Genomic DNA, 19483 nt, shown 5'->3' with positions numbered 1-19483 from the left:
AAAAAAGGAAACAGTTACAGTGCAATGAGGGGGCTGTGATTTGGGGGTTAAAGGGTCTCTATCAGGGATTAATGTACAGATCTATGGACTCTAGTCCAATATCTAGAGCAGGGCTGTCCAACTTTAGTTAGTCCACTTATATAGGTCTAGCAGCCATACAATCTAGTTACTAAAGAGGAATTGTCACTTTGGAGATAATGGCCCAAGGCTGTGCTGGATTCCGCAGCAACAAAATGGGCTGTAGTGGCTAAAGGGGATGCAGTGTGTGCGCGAGATGCAGGGTGCTTTAGTGAGGGGGCAGCAGTGTATGTGTGAGAGGAGTGTAGTGTGTGAAGAGGGCAGCAGTGTGTGTTCAATGTTATAGGGCATATATATATATATATTTATTGTGGGGAGTTGGGAGCTAATATGCAATTTTTTTTTAAATTTCTAAAAAAGCTACTTTTTTAATGTGTCCCCACCTCCCTTTTTCTCAGGGAGCGGGGACACTGCCAGCCTTGTGGTCCAGTGGTAAGTTGCTCTATCCTGAAGCTCCTCTGGCTGCAGGCAGAGTACAGTTCTCACGTGAAGCTCCTCAGAATGTTGCCATGTCAACCCGCAGCAACTTGCCCAGCTCCCGGTTCCTCCTCTCCCCTCACACTAATCTGCCCCAGCAAAGTGCCTTTGGGCTGGTGAGGGAGATCCCATGAAGGCACACAGCAAGGACATCGCTTAGAGAGCCAGTTATTATTATTATTGCCATTTATATAGCGCCAACAGATTCCGTAGCGCTTTACAATATTTTGAGAGGGGGGATGTAACAATAAATAAGACAATTACAAGAAAACTTACAGGAATAATAGGTTGAAGAGGACCCTGCTCAAATGAGCTTACAGTCTATAGGAGGTGGGGTATTAGAAACATTAGGATAGGAAATATCAAGTAGGAGTGAAGCAGAGCTGGAGGAGAGAGCAAAGCACTATCCCATAGGAGAGCAAGAGACAGGTATGTAAGGGAGAGATTACTCTGGGAGGCCATACGCTTTCCTGAAGAGATGGGTTTTAAGGCCCTTCTTAAATGATTGAAGACTAGGGGAGAGTCTGATGGCAGTAGGCAAGTTATTCCATAGGAGAGGAGCCGCCCGTGAGAGGTCCTGCAAGCGCGAGTTGGCCGTACGGGTGCGAGCAGCGGTCAGGAGGTGGTCGCGGGCAGAGCGGAGGGTACGAGGAGGGGCATACCTCTGGATCAGTGAAGAGATATAAGAGGGGCTGGAATTGTTCAGTGCTTTAAATGTATGGGTTGGCACTTTGAATTGACTCCTAATGTAAGGACTGGCAGAGGGGCGAGGTGTGAGAGGACCGACTGGATAAGAAAATCAGTCTAGTCAGTTCTGCATAAGCAGGTGGGTCGTGTATTGGACCTAAGAATCACTTCCCGTGAGAAGTACATCTACCAATCAGAAATACAATAAATGTGTCACTTCCCGTGAGAAGTACATCTACCAATCAGAAATACAATAAATGTGTCACTTCCCGTGAGAAGTACATCTACCAATCAGAAATACAATAAATGTGTCCCGAGTAAGGAAACCGTAAATATATACCAGATTTGCCCGTTAGTCAGTTTAAAAGTAAAATAAGAGGGGGCGGAGCCTGACAGGACACGAGAGTAGTCGCCATTCTCCCGAGCTCTGACAAAAGAGAGCAATAACCCGCAAAAAACAAATACACCGAACCCCAACTAACCACACAAGTACCAGAAAACAACAGGGTACGACCCGCTGAACACGTCGATGCCGTTCTTCCAACCCGCGGCAAGAAAAACCCGCAGCCGCAGTTCCAAGGCCTACCGCGCGGGAAACCTCCAGCTCGAGGCGGACTGGGCTCCCCACATGTGGAGCAACCTTGGCCTACCAGACCCGAACACACACATAACAGAGGAGATGGGTCGGAAGCCTCAGAAACAACCCACAAACACTCCCCAGTCTCACCGTGACATTGGCCAGATGCTGCAAACGCCAGGGCCAAATACAGCCCAGAATCAACAGGTGGATGGAGGGGAATCTTCCCGCGAACACACCCCAGCAGAAACCAGGAAAACTACCCCACCCAGGGCAGAAGACACAGCCCCTGCAACAAAGGGGGACATACAGGACATGCTAACTAACCTTCAAAGGAACCTCCGACAAATGTGGGAAGCTGACCTGGCAGTGCCGAAAACAGAGGTACACACACTAAATGCTCGCACCGAAACGAATGAGACAGATATACTTACCCTCAGACAGGGCCTCAAAGCACTAAACGACCAGATGCATCAAATACAAGCCCAACAAGTCAACCTCACTAACCAAGTCAGCATAATAGATGACAGGGGCAGAAGGAAAAACATCAAACTCAGAGGAGTCTCAGAGACAGTACCCTTAGAGGAACTACCACACTTCATTAGAAGGCTGGTGTCTTCCCTCATCCCAACGCGACAGGCTAAACACTTTACCTTTGATGGGGTATACAGGATAACTAAATCCCCACAAGCTCCCACCGCAGCACCACGGGACATCATCCTCCGTTGTCACTCGCTAACGGACAAAATGGGCCTACTAGCCGCCCTTAAAGGGAAAACCCCGTACCAATTTGAAACCAGCACCATATCAGTCTTTCAGGACTTGAGCAGATCTACACTGTTATGACTGTTATGGAGAAAGGGAATGCAGCCAGTCACGAAACTCCTCCAAATAGCAGGACTAACAGATGGTCAATGCCCAGAACGCTCCTGGTCACGAAAGACGGGAATACATATAAGGCGTCAGACCCTGCAGACAGCACTGCCTTAATGACAGCACTGGGCCTCACTCCACAGGGACTACCCGCTCCAGAAACACCCAGCACTCTCCCACACAGCATAGAAGACTCCCCTAATCTCACGGACGGAGAAGAGGAAAGAGGCCAAGCAACCTGAACCCACAGAATGCTCATGTTGTTTACGTTAATGTTTTAACTATGTTTTAAGGTTCCCTTATACACTACTACAATCACACTCTTTGTGTCGGGCTCACACCACGTAGCGGCAGCTCCGCGACCCGACTACACAACTACCCCCCGCAGTGCACCAAGGTTAAGGGACACAGCAAACCATGGAGCACTACACCCCACACCGGGAACCAGACAAACAGGGGACACATAAGCAACACACGTAGCCATAACAGGCGAACCCCAAGAACTAAATAGACACCCACGCTCCGAACCACAACCCATCCCCATATAGACGATGGCCTGTTCGCTAGGCAGAAAAACATCTTGAATCAACCCTACACGCGGGGGACATGGCAGACTCTACCGGCACAAAAAGATAAGGGTACGCTAGACCACTACAACAGAACAACAAGTTAAATTGCCCCAGTTCCCCCCCCCCCCCCCCCCGTCACTTCAATAGGCACTCTGAGACACAGAAATAAGGGACACCAGACGTAAAGAGGGAACTATACACCAACCAGCATACGAGGCTGTAACGGACCGTTTCACTTACAAGAGGATAAAACCCAGTTTAGGCGATAATCCCCTTTCCAGATGCACAGACAGCTACTGCAAACACCATTCTCCCGACTGGAACCACACGAACACTGGAACAGCTGAACAAGAAAAGCAGACATCGGCTTACACTCTTGGCAGTCAGCATACAATCCCATTCCCCCAAAGACCGAGACGACACATCGCTTTGAGGGTTAAGCAAGAACTGTGGACTGGGACACCCAGTCTGGCTTTTATTACAACCAAGTACATACAGGACACTCCCAGGGGGAGGATGAATTTAACCAATCACATGGATGTACCTCCCACACATTTCCTCCCCTTAGATTAGCACTTAACATAATTATACCGTACACCTTTTTCCCCAATTCCTGGATGTACCCCAAATACATATGCTACACCTCCAAAACAGGTATCCCCTGATAGCCCTTATTCAGGGGGACAACATATCCAAGAATCAGGTCATTCGGATGAATGGTTCGGGAGATATGAAGTTCCAAAGATTTGACCGACCGCATGGGTAAAGTATCCGAAAACAGTTCCATGCATTTTGGCCCTGCGGTCGGTCACAAACAAGGGAATGAAAACAGACGAATTGCCTGTGTTATAGAGCCTGGAGAGGGTTTGAATGAATTCCCTTGTTTGTGGGGTTCTTTCTACCGAACGGCGGGTCATTCGGTAGTTTCCATACGAATTTCTGGAAGTATGGAGGTCTCAGCGGTGTTTGCCTAGTCAAGTGTCCGATTTTAGTTCCAGACACTCGACGGCAAAACACCGCTGTTCGGTAGTTTAAGATGGCCGCCGCCACGTGTTTGTTTCCCGAATGGCGGCCACCCAGAGGACAAAGAATACATTACACTGATTGCCAATTACCCGTTTGCAACATTGTTGCAAACTGTAATTGGAGGCACACTTATTCCTGGGTGGTCTGGTTGTTCGGTAGTTTCACTCAATATAATGAATGGAGTGATTCTACCGAACAATCAGGTGAATGCTGCATACATATCCCAGGTTAAACTGCATACAAAAATACATACATGACATTAAAGTATTAAAGGCAGGATTACTGTACTACGCTCCACAGTCTTAAAGGTACAGTATCCCAAAAGTCCCCATAGATCCACGGATGGCCCTTAAAGGCCCAGTAGCAGTAATATACATTATTACATGCCCAAATATAGTTTTTCCAGTACAATATGTCCAGGGGCCATAGTCGCAGGGCAGGAGGCTAGCAGCCAGGCCTCTCCAGTTCACAGTGGCGAAGCTGGTTTCGCCACAGAGGCGACCCAACACATAGAATGCCGGGTAGTGGGACAAATGCCCGAAAAGCTTCAAGGTCAAAACAGTCACCGCACCCCCATAATGTTCATAACGGTGATGAATCACCGTATCACAATTTCTCGCCTAGCAACGGTCAGTACTTTCGTAGGCACCTCGTTATAACCCACCAGACCACTATACAAAAATGTGCATTTAATGTTATAGCCAAACCACTGTATGGACATGTTTGTTACATTAACTTAACCGTATATAATCGTGGCATAAACAGAAATGTCTGTATCACTGTTGATGCACTGAAAAATAAAGAATAAAAAAAAAAAAAGTAAAATAAGAAGTATTGGGGAAAGATGTGTTGTAGTCTGAGTGACGATCAGCAGATAGAAGGTGAACATTTAGATTTAAATATTAATTGCCCTAGGAGATGCGTGATGTTAAACGTTGGCAGATGTTGAAGTCTATAGGATAGGAACTTACATAAAGTGTTATGGCACTGACTAAATTTCTCACCCGTAGGGGCTCCACATCATGGTAGACCCGTAGGGGCTCCACATCATGGTAGACCACTCCCAGGGATTCTCACCCGTAGGGGCTCAACATCATGGTAGACCACTACCAGGGTATTAGTAACCATGAAGGAAGTTTGACCGAGTGCATATAGTGGATGTTAAGGCAGATATTATTGGAAAACCATACAACTTTTCGGCTACTACACATCTTGGTAAAAATCTTATGTGTGGCTGGTCTAACTTTGTTAATGATTACCTGCTTGTAATGGGGGGCCTGGCGACATGCAGGGAATGGGGGTCTCACATTATGGAAACTTGCTGGGAATGGGGGGGGGCAAGCAGGATGGGGATTTGCTTTGTAAATAGAGACTAGCTGCAAAATAAATATATTACAAATCAGGGCTGCCAGCCACATGCATACATTATCACAGCTCTGTTTGTGCCCGAGTTAATTCCTCCGACATGTCTCCAAGTTGGAAGTAGTGTGTAAGTCATAAGGTAAGCGGGGTATTCGTACACAGATATTCAGGAGATACAAGCCATGAAATAAACATGAGACACACTGAGCAGAGTGTATAGTGCAAGGACACTAAACATACACCAATTCATTTTCATATTCTGTTACGTTTATTGATATGTTACATACCGGTACTCTCTTTATATCAGGTTCACTCTTTCACAAACATAGAGATAATCTCCTCATTACTGACAGATTTCTATGAGTATTTATTGGCATATTACTGGCAGTCTGTAGGATTCAATACATACTAAGTGCCTAGTGAATAATGCATTATTTAAGCTCCTGCACTCCGGAGTAATGGGTTACACCGGTACATGGTGTATTTCTTGCAGACGGGTGAAGCTAAAATCAAGCAGAGGGTTTTGCATTGAGAGCCGTTGGTTCAGAACGCAGTGTGTAGCCCGTTACTCCGGAGTGCAGCATTCGGACACTCAAACTATTCAACAGCTAAAACGACAAACCAGCTGCTCTCCGTGCAAAACCCTCTACTTACTTTTAGTCTCCTTTTACTAGAAACTTAAACCCCGAACCGGTTCACTTGTTTTATAAAAATTAAATTTGATGCCAAAAGTTCCTTTTGGGGATATTCATTTTTTACACCAAAAATAGCCTTCCCCCAACTTTGCCACAGTTCATGCTCAGCTACTGGAATTCCTCCCACTTTACCAATCAGTATTGATTCCAGAGCTTATTATGATCACTCAGGACAATCACTGAATCCTTTCTATAATTATTATGTTAATAATAATAATAAAGTGTTCAGTGCAGTTTAGGATCACAGTCACATCACAAATGGTGCTAAAGCTTAGTCTGACAGTCAAATAACACGGGGCCATCTTTTATAGGGGCCAGAGACTCATAATACCAGATGGGTGCCAATTCCCACATAGATACACAAAATACACAGCTATAGTATGGCTGAGCTGGAAATGAAGGTTGCTTCCCTGCTCTGTCTGCTGAACCTCTGCAAATAAAACCTGACTCAGTCAAAAACTCAGACATCGGTCTATTCTAGGATAGATTGATCCAGGCCGGTTATATATTAAGGGGGCCGCGCATGAACTTTAAGACCCTGCTTTACAGACTAGATTATTTTTGAGCAAGTTCCATAAATACACAAATTGTGCTTCAGTAATTAAAGTCCACAATAATATTTGCTGGACCTAAATGACAAGGTTAAATAATTACGGATTGTAAGCTTAATCAGAAGCTGTATTTTTTTCATCCTTGTGTACATTTTCTTATATTGGCTCCTGTACTGTAATAAGATTAAAATGCTATCTAGTCTGCGTGTTCTGCAATTATTCCCTTATAATACATGTAGATTATGTGCAAAATACTTTTTCTTAGCAGTGCAAATGTGAAACAAATGCCTTTGCAGGCAAACAAAAAACAAGTTGTAACCTGACATTGTAATACAGTGCAAGATTTGTTTCCCTTTTTTTTTTTTTTAAGTTGCTCAGAATAGAAGACAAGAAATGTCCACCGTCAATCACTCTGGAACCTATCTTTGTCCAATAAGCGGCTCGAGGTGCGAAGAGCGAGCGGTAAAAACGAACACTTGTCATGGTGATAACTTGGATTTCGGACCTCAGGGGAAGGGGTCAGTACAAACTGTGCCACACTGGGTAGTTTGAGAAGGTTTAGAAGCTCTGTAGCTCTAATAAGAATTTGTTCACTGTCTTCTTCTCCATAAACAGAGATCATGGTTGAGCTTTGCACACATGACCGCATCTTAGACAAGTACAGAGAAACTCTGGGAATCAGATCCTGACTGCGGGAGGCCAGTTTAGCAAGAGTAGTCATAAGTGTGGTGATAACACGTGGGGAACACACAGGAGCACTTGAAGCACCACGAACCTGTGTAATCTCAAAAAGCAAAGCCTCCAAAACTTCAAAAAACCTGTTCACTTGATCCACAGTGCATCTTCGGTCATAGAAAACAGACAAATATTCACCCATGGCCCATACCACACGTGTGAATAGGGGTTCCTTGCTTTGGACATTACCAATCGTACTTATAAACTCCAGGAGCTCTTTTGCCAATTCCACAACTACTGAAGGATGTAAGCGGCAAAGATGGGAAAGATGAGAACTAAGGACTTTGTGAACCTCAGATGGGAAATTTCCAGAGTTGTAGAGATTATGGCTTCTTTCCAGAATGGTCAGAACCAGTTTGTGGATTAGATCCCCATCTGCAAGCTTTAGAACTGTGAGAAAATAAACCTGAAGGAGGCATGGCACAATTTGTGCACACTGCAAGACACGAGGAGAGTTACTAGTGTCTGCAAGGAATTTTCGGAGCACAAGGAAACCTTCTGGTGGAGGCAAAGACCATGCCTCATTGCGCAAGAGATACTGGAACATTCTCTTGTAGATTGGATGTCGGAAGGGCTCTGCCGAGCTGGTCGGGATTGTTGCCGTGTCCATAACAGATTTTTCAGAAACTGCAACAGACTTGAGTTGGATCTCTAAAGCAGCGGTCAGACATGGCAGGTCAAGCAATGAATGAAGAATTTCAATTCCTGATTCTAAAGTGATGAGAGCAGGAAGCAAAATCTGAAACTCCGATATAAGAGAAGGGCAATTCCATGCCAAAAACTTCAGCAGATTGGGAAAGCTCCCTCTGAAGGCCTCCACATTCTCCCCAAGGAAGCAGCTGTTGGCCCTGCAAAACCTGATAAACTGAAATGCAAAGAGCGGCTGGTGAAATAGCTCAGACGGAACCTTGGAAAATAAATGTCTGTACATGGCTTCCGCATCCACCGCAGCAGCTTCGCTGTGATTTAGGAAGAACTGGGCAACTGGAAGTAGCACTGCAGCCAGAGAAGGGTCTGTGCAAAGCCGCCCCTGCAAGATCTTAAGCAGAGGAAGCGTGCGGTACAGGTAGGTGACATCCTGTTTACAGATGAGGTCCATTAAAGTGACAGCTTCGACCAGGCACGCTCTCTGCAGATCGGCGTCCATCTTCTTCAGAGGTTTGCGGTTACTTTGTTCCACTAGTCGTACACAGTACTCGTATCCCTTCTCCCTCAGCCTTTCCCGTGGCGGCAGCAGTCGGCTTGTTGTGGAGGATGCAGACACCATTGAAATGACAGAGCCGTCGGTTTCTGACCGGTCGTCTGAACAGCCAGCCGTCACCGCTGCGCCGTAACGCAGCAACCAGCTTCGCAGCACGGAAAAGCCGCACACATTCAGCCATTTTTCTTCGGTATAATGCTGACTGTAGCTCAGCACAGTGAAGAAGTCGGTAGCCACAGCCCCGTCCACTTCGGCCACCAGACTGGGCTGCTTGTTGCGGGGGCTGGTGAAGAAGCCGCCCGGTGTCGGGGGTCCGCCCGGGTGCATGGTGGCATACCGCAGCCAGTCCGCCAGCTTCCTGTTCACCACGTTCACCTGGTCCTCGTCCAGCAGCTCCGGCCGCAGGATCACCACTCTCAGCAGCACAGGCAGCAGGGCTCTCAGGCTGTGGCCCTCGGGGGCCCGGGGCTCCAGGAGCCGGCACACTCTGTGGCCCAGGGCCAGCAGCTCGCAGTCATTGCCCCGGGCGAGCAGCACCGAGGCCGCCATGCTGTCCGTCCCGCTCAGTCCCAGGGGCGGCCCGGGGGCCAGTTCGCACAGGATGGCGGCACACACGGCCCGGACCTGGCCCGGGATGGACAGCTCGCCCAGCATGGCCTCCAGACGCTCCGGGAAGCCGGGCCCCAGACCCCCCCGGCCCCTTCGCTGCCCCCCGGCCGCCAGCACCAGGTGCAGCCGCCGCAGGGCGTCCAGAGTGTGCGGCCCCGGCTGGGGGGACACGGAGCGCGAACTGAACCCCAACAGCTCCGCGTCCGGCAGCTCCCGGGCCTGAGAAAGCAGGCTCTCCCCCACCGCACTCAGCATGACTGCAGGAGAAACACACTGCAACAACCGGAAATAATAGACTGCAACAACCGGAAATAATAGACTGCAAAACCCGGAAATAATATACTGCAACAACCGGAAATAGACTGCAACAACCGGAAATACATCACTGAATAACCGGTCCGATAGCAAATACCTCCCCCACCGCACTCAGCATCACTGAACACACCGGAAATATGCTGCAACAACCAGTCCGACAGCTAATACCTTCCGGCTCTCCCCCACCGCAATCAGCATGACTGCCGCCACAACCCAGCTTCCGGTCCGTCCGCTAATAACTCCCCCACCGCACTCAGCATGGCCGCAGGATATACACCGGATATACATCACTGAATAACCGGTCCGACAGGAAATAACTCCCCCAACCGCGCTCAGCATCACCGCGAGTCCGACAGGAAATACCTTCCGGCTTCCGGTCCGTAACCAAACAACTTCCGCCAACACCGAGCACTAAGGTTCCGCCCCGGGGGAGATGTTTATAGCTCGTACCGCCCCACCCGGGGTATTAATATCCTATAACCCGCCCCCCCCGGGGTATTAATATCCTATAACCTGCCCCCCCGGGGTATTAATATCCTATAACCTGCCGCCCCCCCGGGGTATTAATATCCTATAACCTGCCCCCCTTGGGGTATTAATATCCTATAACCTGCCGCCCGGGTATTAATATCCTATAACCTGCCCCCCGGGGTATTAATATCCTATAACCTGCCCCCCCGGGGTATTAATATCCTATAACCTTCCCCCCCGGGGTATTAATATCCTATAACCTGCCCCCCCCCCGGGTTATTAATATCCTATAACCTGCCCCCCTGGGGTATTAATATCCTATAACCTGCCCCCCCGGGGTATTAATATCCTATAACCCCCCCCCCCCCCAGGGGTATTAATATCCTATAACCTGCCGCCCGGGTATTAATATCCTATAACCTGCCCCCCCCCGGGGTATTAATATCCTATAACCTGCCCCCCGGGGTATTAATATCCTATAACCTGCCCCCCGGGGTATTAATATCCTATAACCTGCCCCCCCCCGGGGTATTAATATCCTATAACCTGCCCCCCCCGGGTTATTAATATCCTATAACCTGCCCCCCTGGGGTATTAATATCCTGTAACCTGCCCCCCCGGGGTATTAATATCCTATAACCCCCCCCCCCCAGGGGTATTAATATCCTATAACCTGCCGCCCGGGTATTAATATCCTATAACCTGCCCCCCCGGGGTATTAATATCCTATAACCTGCCCCCCCCCGGGGTATTAATATCCTATAACCTGCCCCCCCCCCCCGGGGTATTAATATCCTATAACCTGCCCCCCCCCGGGTATTAATATCCTATAACCTGCCGCCCGGGGTTTAATATCCTATAACCTGCCCCCCCCGGGGTATTAATATCCTATAACCTGCCCCCCCGGGGTATTAATATCCTATAACCTGCCCCCCCGGGGTATTAATATCCTATAACCTGCCCCCCCCGGGGTATTAATATCCTATAACCTGCCGCCCCCCCGGGGTATTAATATCCTATAACCTGCCCCCCTTGGGGTATTAATATCCTATAACCTGCCGCCCGGGTATTAATATCCTATAACCTGCCCCCCGGGGTATTAATATCCTATAACCTGCCCCCCCGGGGTATTAATATCCTATAACCTTCCCCCCCCGGGGTATTAATATCCTATAACCTGCCCCCCCCCCCGGGTTATTAATATCCTATAACCTGCCCCCCTGGGGTATTAATATCCTATAACCTGCCCCCCCCGGGGTATTAATATCCTATAACCCCCCCCCCCCCCAGGGGTATTAATATCCTATAACCTGCCGCCCGGGTATTAATATCCTATAACCTGCCCCCCCCCGGGGTATTAATATCCTATAACCTGCCCCCCGGGGTATTAATATCCTATAACCTGCCCCCCGGGGTATTAATATCCTATAACCTGCCCCCCCCCGGGGTATTAATATCCTATAACCTGCCCCCCCGGGTTATTAATATCCTATAACCTGCCCCCTGGGGTATTAATATCCTATAACCTGCCCCCCGGGGTATTAATATCCTATAACCCCCCCCCCCCAGGGGTATTGATATCCTATAACCTGCCGCCCGGGTATTAATATCCTATAACCTGCCCCCCCGGGGTATTAATATCCTATAACCTGCCCCCCCCCGGGGTATTAATATCCTATAACCTGCCCCCCCCCAGGGTATTAATATCCTATAACCTGCCCCCCCCCCCCGGGGTATTAATATCCTATAACCTGCCGCCCGGGGTTTAATATCCTATAACCTGCCCCCCCCGGGGTATTAATATCCTATAACCTGCCCCCCCCCCCCCGGGGTATTAATATCCTATAACCCGCCCCCCCCGGGGTATTAATATCCTATAACCTGCCCCCCTGGGGTATTAATATCCTATAACCTGCCCCCCCCCCAGGGTATTAATATCCTGTAACCTGCCGCCCCCCTCCGGGTTATTAATATCCTATAACCTGCCCCCCTGGGGTATTAATATCCTATAACCTGCCCCCCCCCCCAGGGTATTAATATCCTGTAACCTGCCGCCCCCCTCCGGGTTATTAATATCCTATAACCTGCCCCCCTGGGGTATTAATATCCTATAACCTGCCCCCCCGGGGTATTAATATCCTATAACCAGCCCCCCCCCGGGGTATTAATATCCTATAACCTGCCCCCCCCGGGGTATTAATATCCTATAACCTGCCCCCCCCGGGGTATTAATATCCTATAACCTGCCCCCCCCCCCTGGGGTATTAATATCCTATAACCCGCCCCACCCGGGGTATTATTAGAAAAATGTAAAAAAAAAAACCAATAAACTATAACCCAAATAAGTGCAATAAAAGTGCTACACACACTGGGTCTAAATCTAGGATGAGGTATAGTGAATACTTGGGACAAATGGACCATGTATCTGCCTGGGAGCATAACTAATGGCAGAAAGAGAATCAAAGTCAAAGGTACGTGTTTAGGAAAGAGACCTGCATCTATTATAATATATATAACTAGAGCAAAGTCTTCTCCTTGGGATCTAGGACTGGAAGCAATCACAGGCTACCCAAATACAAAGTAAGGCAAAAAATGGGGTACATTGCCCTGTGAGTGACTGGCAATGGGGTAAATAGAGATATAAGAAATTTAGCTGTAAAGCCCCCACTGTAGGTCTAAGCTGCCAAGTATCTCCACTTATACAGAATAGTATCAGCAGCTCCGGTATATAGATAAAGAGGAAAGTAACTCTCTACCCCCTGTGATAAATAACAGTATCCGAGTGCTAAATAGATTGAAATAAAGATACAAAATATGAAGCAGTCACTAATCACTATTGAGATTGATTCCAAACGGAATACAAAGAAGGATATCTCCTGCCTAATTCTGATCAATATAGTACCCAGGCAAAACGGTCCCTAAATCTCTTGCTAACTAGTAGTCATCTCCGAGAAATTGTATCACAAAACTCCCATGAAAGAAAGACCCATAGTGGTATCCTGCCCACCCGGGGTATTAATATCCTATAACCCGCCCCACCCGGGGTATTAATATCCTATAACCCGCCCCCGGGGTATTAATATCCTATAACCCGCCCCACCCGGGGTATTAATATCCTATAACCCGCCCCACCCGGGGTATTAATATCCTATAACCCGCCCCCACCTGGGGTATTAATATCCTATAACCTGCCCCCACGGGCTATTAATATTCTATATCCTGCCCCACCCGGGGTATTAATATCCTATAACCCGCCCCCACCCGGGGTATTAATATCCTATAACCCGCCCCCACCTGGGGTATTAATATCCTATAACCTGCCCCCACGGGCTATTAATATTCTATATCCTGCCCCACCCGGGGTATTAATATCCTATAACCTGCCCCCCCTGTGGTATTAATATCCTATAACCCGCCCCACCCAGGGTATTAATATCCTATAACCTGCCCCCCTGGGTCATTAATATCCTATAACCTGCCACCCGGGGTATTAATATCCTATAACCCGCCCCACCCGGGGTATTAATATCCTATAACCCGCCCCCACCTGGGGTATTAATATCCTATAACCTGCCCCCACGGGGTATTAATATTCTATATCCTGCCCCACCCGGGGTATTAATATCCTATAACCCGCCCCCCCTGTGGTATATGACCCACCCGGGGTATTAATATCCTATAACCCGCCCCCCCTGTGGTATTAATATCCTATAACCCGCCCCACCCGGGGTATTAATATCCTATAACCTGCCCCCCTGGGGTATTAATATCCTATAACCTGCCCCCCGGGGTATTAATATCCTACAAACTGTACAATGCAATATAAACACTACTATAGACAGTGATTGTAGTGAAATATATATACAAATACTTAGCTTGATTGCTACAATACAGCCTCCCAAGATCGTTACCCAGAGAAGACGACCTTTTCATATAATCACAAACACTACAACAAAACTGCGGGATACGGCTGAGAGTAATTCTAAAAGGAACATACAAAATACATAGACATAGTGAAGTACAGTTTAACACATGTCATGCGCTGTATAAGAATGCACTCACAAGATAACGGAGAATAAATCGCTCATAGGGTGCCTCCCCCGGTAGATATGGGGGGCTGATGATCCCTTGATTCCTCGTTGGATTTCTTAATAATACTCAGGACTTCAAATGGGTGGTAGTAGAAAAAAATATGTTTTTATTGATAAAAGGTGAATAATCACCATCAATAAAATATATTAAAATAAATATAACAACGGTATGGTCCTACGCGTTTCGTTCTATAAAGAACTTCCTCAGGGACCGTGTATAAAAATAAAACAATATACAATTATGACAGGTTAGAAATACATCCTATTCCCACCCTCCCCAAGTCCTCTTTAAATAGGGCTACTCCCTATGTCCATTGGTGGTTCCAGGGGTGGTACCCGAGGTCCATCGCTTGATTGGTCCTGTAGATGGATAGTGCAGCTGTTTATCATTCTCCTTCTGTTGCTGGCAATCAAATTTGGCGCGTTCGGCTGACCGGAACCGGAAGTATAGATCGTATTGCACTTCCGCGTTCAGTATGCGTTCCACGTGCGTTCCACCTACGGTTAGTTTGCGTTCCACCTTTATTCTGTTGATTTCTCATAGTATGATCAAAGAAATCAACAGACAACAACATATTCTATCTACTGAAAGGAAAAAAGATGTTAATAACTTCATTTACAGTATATTTATTTTCTAATTCGGATCATAATGGATTACCATCCTTGGGCTGTCTATAAACAGTGAAGTAGAATATTTAAAAAGTGAAATGTGTGGGGGCGGGGCTTGCTACCCGACATGAACGGACGCCATCTCTCTCAGCTCCCAAACCCTGCGGACAAAATCCCCTAAATATCGGTCTTCCAAGGACCCATCCGTACTAGCCACATACCCCATCGGCACCAGCACACCGAGCCGAATCTCCCGATGCCCTTCTTTCAACCGCAACGAGTGCAGAAGCGGAGACGCAAAACCGGGGCCTACTATACCCCAACGAGCCTGAGCCTCGAGGACCTGCTGGGAGAACACCCAGTGGAATTTGCTGATCCCACAGGCTCCCTGGACCTATCCAACGCCCGAACACATATACCGGCAATGGGACGCCGATCACAGAAACCACAAGGTACGGCAGGGGGCAGAGACATTGGGATTATGTTACAAACCCCCCCCCAGCCCAAACCCACTCCCAGGGCAAGAACACCGGAGGCTGATCCGACACCCAGCACACCCCAACAACGGCCGGACTCACCTGGGCTCCCCCCCAAAGCAGGACAACAGGGGCATGAACTCCCTGGACAGCACCAAAATCTGCAGCTGCTCACCCAGGCACCACGAGGCCCGGTTTCTCAGGGACCCTCATGGGCAACACAGCCTGACAGGGCACTCAACCCACTACAACCCAGGCCTGATTCACAAGAGCACTTACAGACACCACTGCAGCCACTGCTGGAACCCACGGATGATTCTGCACCAACCACCAAACGTGACCTAAAGCTCCTATTAGCAGACATCCACAAACTCCTGGCAGCTGACTCAGCCCTATTAAGACCGAACTACACACGGTGGCAGAAAAGGTGAAAGCCACGGAAACAGAACTAGTGGCGGTACATACTCACGTTAACACGATGGAAGACTCCATCAAACAAATTCAGCAACAGCAACAGCAAACATACCTGTCACTCAAGATGTCAACCATGGAAGATCGACAACGCCGCTCACACATAAAGATCAGGGGCATCCCAGCGGAGATATCGGCTGAAGAGCTGCCGCATTACGCCAGACGCCTACTAACTACAGTACTCCCACACACAGCGGTAAAGAAAATGGCTCTGGATGGGATATACCGCCTGCCCACTCCACCCCACCTAAAGACCCCAACGGCCAGAGATGTCATCCTCAGATGTGTCACGGTGCAGGACAAACTACACATAATGGCCGGGCTCAAAGGCAAGACACCACTGTTGTTTGAGAATGCTTCCCTAACGTTCTTTCAGGATCTGTCCAAAGCCACCCTTATGTGGCGCAAAACATATGGGCCGCTTACCACACAACTCCGAGCAGCGGGAATTACATACAGGTGGGGTACTAACGGGACATTGGAGGTTACCCAAGATGGCACCACCCACGTTCTAACCTCTATGGAGGAAGCACCTTCCCTCCTAACCACCTTGAAGCTACCCAACCCGATACCTTCATTACGACCAGGCCCTCCAATGGAAGTACGAGACCCCGGAAAGTCCGCCCAGTCGGAACCGAGACCCAGCGGATCCCGACACCCTGTACCATGATTGAAATGGACTGATACTACAGATTTCGTTACCAGAACTGGTGCACGTATTATGTTTTGAATCTCTTCTGAGACTTTACTTATGTTTTATGTTACTACTTATGCTTTCTGCTATGATTTACGTTCTTGTAAGCCTTTGTTATAAATATCTAACCACCGCAGGCCACTGAAGCACACACCCTCTCTAAACCAACGAGAGCCAGCGCATCACACTTACAACCACAGGGCGCCCGACAACTCACCCCCCCCCCCCCGCAGCCCCCTTGGTTAGGGGTAACTAGCCCAACAAGCCACTCACAGCAATAGCTCACCTCCACTAATACAGGCTGACGCCTATACCCAGCTCATCACAACGAGCCTGACCATAACACACGCAACTGACGCAACCATGCCGCCCCACGACTCGAACTCAGACAAAACCCTCTCACAAAGTCTCCTCACCACCTGAACCACACTTGAAGGGAGCTAGTGCTGTACAATGAAGCCCCATCTCAAACACTAAGATGCACAATACATCATATTATCTGGATGCTGATTACTATGTTTTGTTTAACATGTTACTATTGTTCAAGATCTGTTATTGCCTGACCCAAAATGGTGCGAACCAAGAGCGACACAGAACCTTGATTTCTTAATTGTCTGTAAAGATTAAAAGGTTGCACCAAAACTGAAAATAAAGAATTAAAAAAAAAAAAAAAGTGAAATGTGTATAGCAGACACATTAATGTATATAATACATTCTTCCAAAGATGTGTATCATATTAATTCAATTTGTGATGTGCACAGTGTAATAAATATTATCACTAGTGATGTACCGAACTGTTCGCTGGCGAATAGTTCCCGGCGAACATAGCATGTTCGGTCCGCCCCCTATTCGTCATCATTGAGTAAACTTTGACCCTGTACCTCACAGTCAGCAGACACATTACAGCCAATCAGCAGCACACCCTCCCACCTACTGGACAGCATCCATTTTAGATTAATTAGGAAGCTGCAACCATTTTTAATTTTTTTTTCAATTTTTTTTTTTTTTAGTGCATATAAATGTTACAAGTAGATACTACCCCCAGACACTTTGTGTTACTGCAGATACTCCCTCCAGACACTCTGTGTTACTGCAGATACTCCCTCCAGACACTCTGTGTTACTGCAGATACTCCCTCCAGACACTGACACAGAGCAGAATAGGGACTGTTCCCCCTACATAGGGTCACTTGGCAGATATGGATTGACACCTATCCTAAGGATCCCTGATAAACACTGACACGGAGCCCTCCATGGGTGAAGATGGATTCATTTTTTTTTGTGCTCGGGTTTTTTATTTTATTTTTAAGTTCGACGGGTATGATGGCTTTTTATTTGGCCTTTTTTGGGGCTAAAAAAATGAAGATTTTAGAAGAAGAAGACGTTGAATAGTAAGTTGAATTTTACTTTACAGGGTAGTAATTTTATTCCCCCTTCACTATTTTTTAGGGTGAGGGGGGTAGGTAGGGGCTTTTTTATTTGGTTGTGTGACTAGGGGCTTGGGAACACACACTGCATACACACTATACACACACTGCACACACTATACACACACCACACAATATACACACACACTGTACACACTATACACACACTGTACACACTATGCACACACACTGCACACACTATACACACACACACTGTACACACTATGCACACACACTACACACACTGCACACACTATACACACTGCACACACTATACACACTACACACACACACTGTACACACTATGCACACACTGCATACACTATGCACACACTATACACACACACTACATACACACTGCACACATTATACACACACTATACACACAATATACACACACACTGTACACACTATGCACACACTGCATACACTATGCACACACTATACACACACACACTACACACACTGCATACACACTCTATACACACACTGCACACACTATACACACTCACTATACACACAATATACACACACTATACACACACTGCATAAACATACATTAAAAAAAAATTGCAGCTGTTTTTTACATTTCAAAGTTGGGGAGGGGGGGTACCAAATAAAGGATCCGCCCCGGGTGCCAAATGCTCCAGGTACGCCCCTGTATAGAGGGGAGCCATGTTACTCTGTATATAGAGAGGAGCCATGTTTACACTGTATATAGAGGGGAGCCATGTTACTCTGTATATAGAGGGGAGCCATGTTACTCTGTATATAGAGGGGAGCCATGTTATTCTGTATATAGAGGGGAGCCATGTTACTCTGTATATAGAGGGGAGCCATGTTACTCTGTATATAGAGAGGAGCCATGTTTACACTGTATATAGAGGGGAGCCATGTTACTCTGTATATAGAGGGGAGCCATGTTACTCTGTATATAGAGAGGAGCCATGTTTACACTGTATATAGAGGGGAGCCATGTTACTCTGTATATAGAGGGGAGCCATGTTACACTGTATATAGAGGGAGCCATGTTACTCTGTATATAGAGGGAGCCATGTTTACACTGTATATAGAGGGGAGCCATGTTTACACAGTATACAGAGGGAGCCATGTTACTCTGTATATAGAGGGAGCCATGTTTACTCTGTATATAGAGGACTGTTTGCGGTGCGTTAAACGGGGAGTTTGGTCTGTCACTGTGAAGCGGGCGTAACCCTTACACTACCTGATCGATACAACATCATACCTGATGTTTTAAAGCACGTTATTCCAAACAATTTAGGAATGTTAGGTGATTTCTGCCCTTTATGGATTAAAACCAGACTCTGCATCAACTGTGTAATTTTCCATGGGAGTTTTGCCATGGATCCCCCTCCGGCATGCCACAGTCCAGGTGTTAGTCCCCTTGAAACAACTTTTCCATCACTATTGTGGCCAGAAAGAGTCCCTGTGTGTTTTAAAATTCGCCTGTCCATTGAAGTCTATGGCGG

The 19483-nt window shown here is 47.4% G+C and overlaps 1 protein-coding gene across 1 annotated transcript; it reads right to left on the bottom strand.

Annotated features, from left to right (window-relative positions):
* Positions 1–6015: 6015 nt before the first annotated feature.
* AP5Z1 (adaptor related protein complex 5 subunit zeta 1) lies at positions 6016–9749 on the bottom strand. Its single transcript, XM_063452919.1, has one exon. The coding sequence runs from the start codon at positions 9693–9695 to the stop codon at positions 7299–7301; it is 2397 nt and encodes a 798-aa protein (XP_063308989.1). The 5' UTR covers positions 9696–9749; the 3' UTR covers positions 6016–7298.
* Positions 9750–19483: the final 9734 nt, after the last annotated feature.

The sequence above is a fragment of the Pelobates fuscus genome, chromosome 4, assembly GCF_036172605.1.
Source record: "Pelobates fuscus isolate aPelFus1 chromosome 4, aPelFus1.pri, whole genome shotgun sequence".
NCBI classification, from domain to species: Eukaryota; Metazoa; Chordata; class Amphibia; order Anura; family Pelobatidae; genus Pelobates; species Pelobates fuscus.
The sequence above is the reverse complement of the archived record's forward strand: the minus strand, read 5'-3'. Positions and strand labels throughout refer to the sequence as shown.

Coding starts and splice junctions, on each gene's coding strand:
- AP5Z1 (XM_063452919.1), bottom strand. CDS start 9,695: ATGCTGAGTGCGGTGGGGGAGAGCCTGCTTTCTCAGGCCCGGGAGCTG.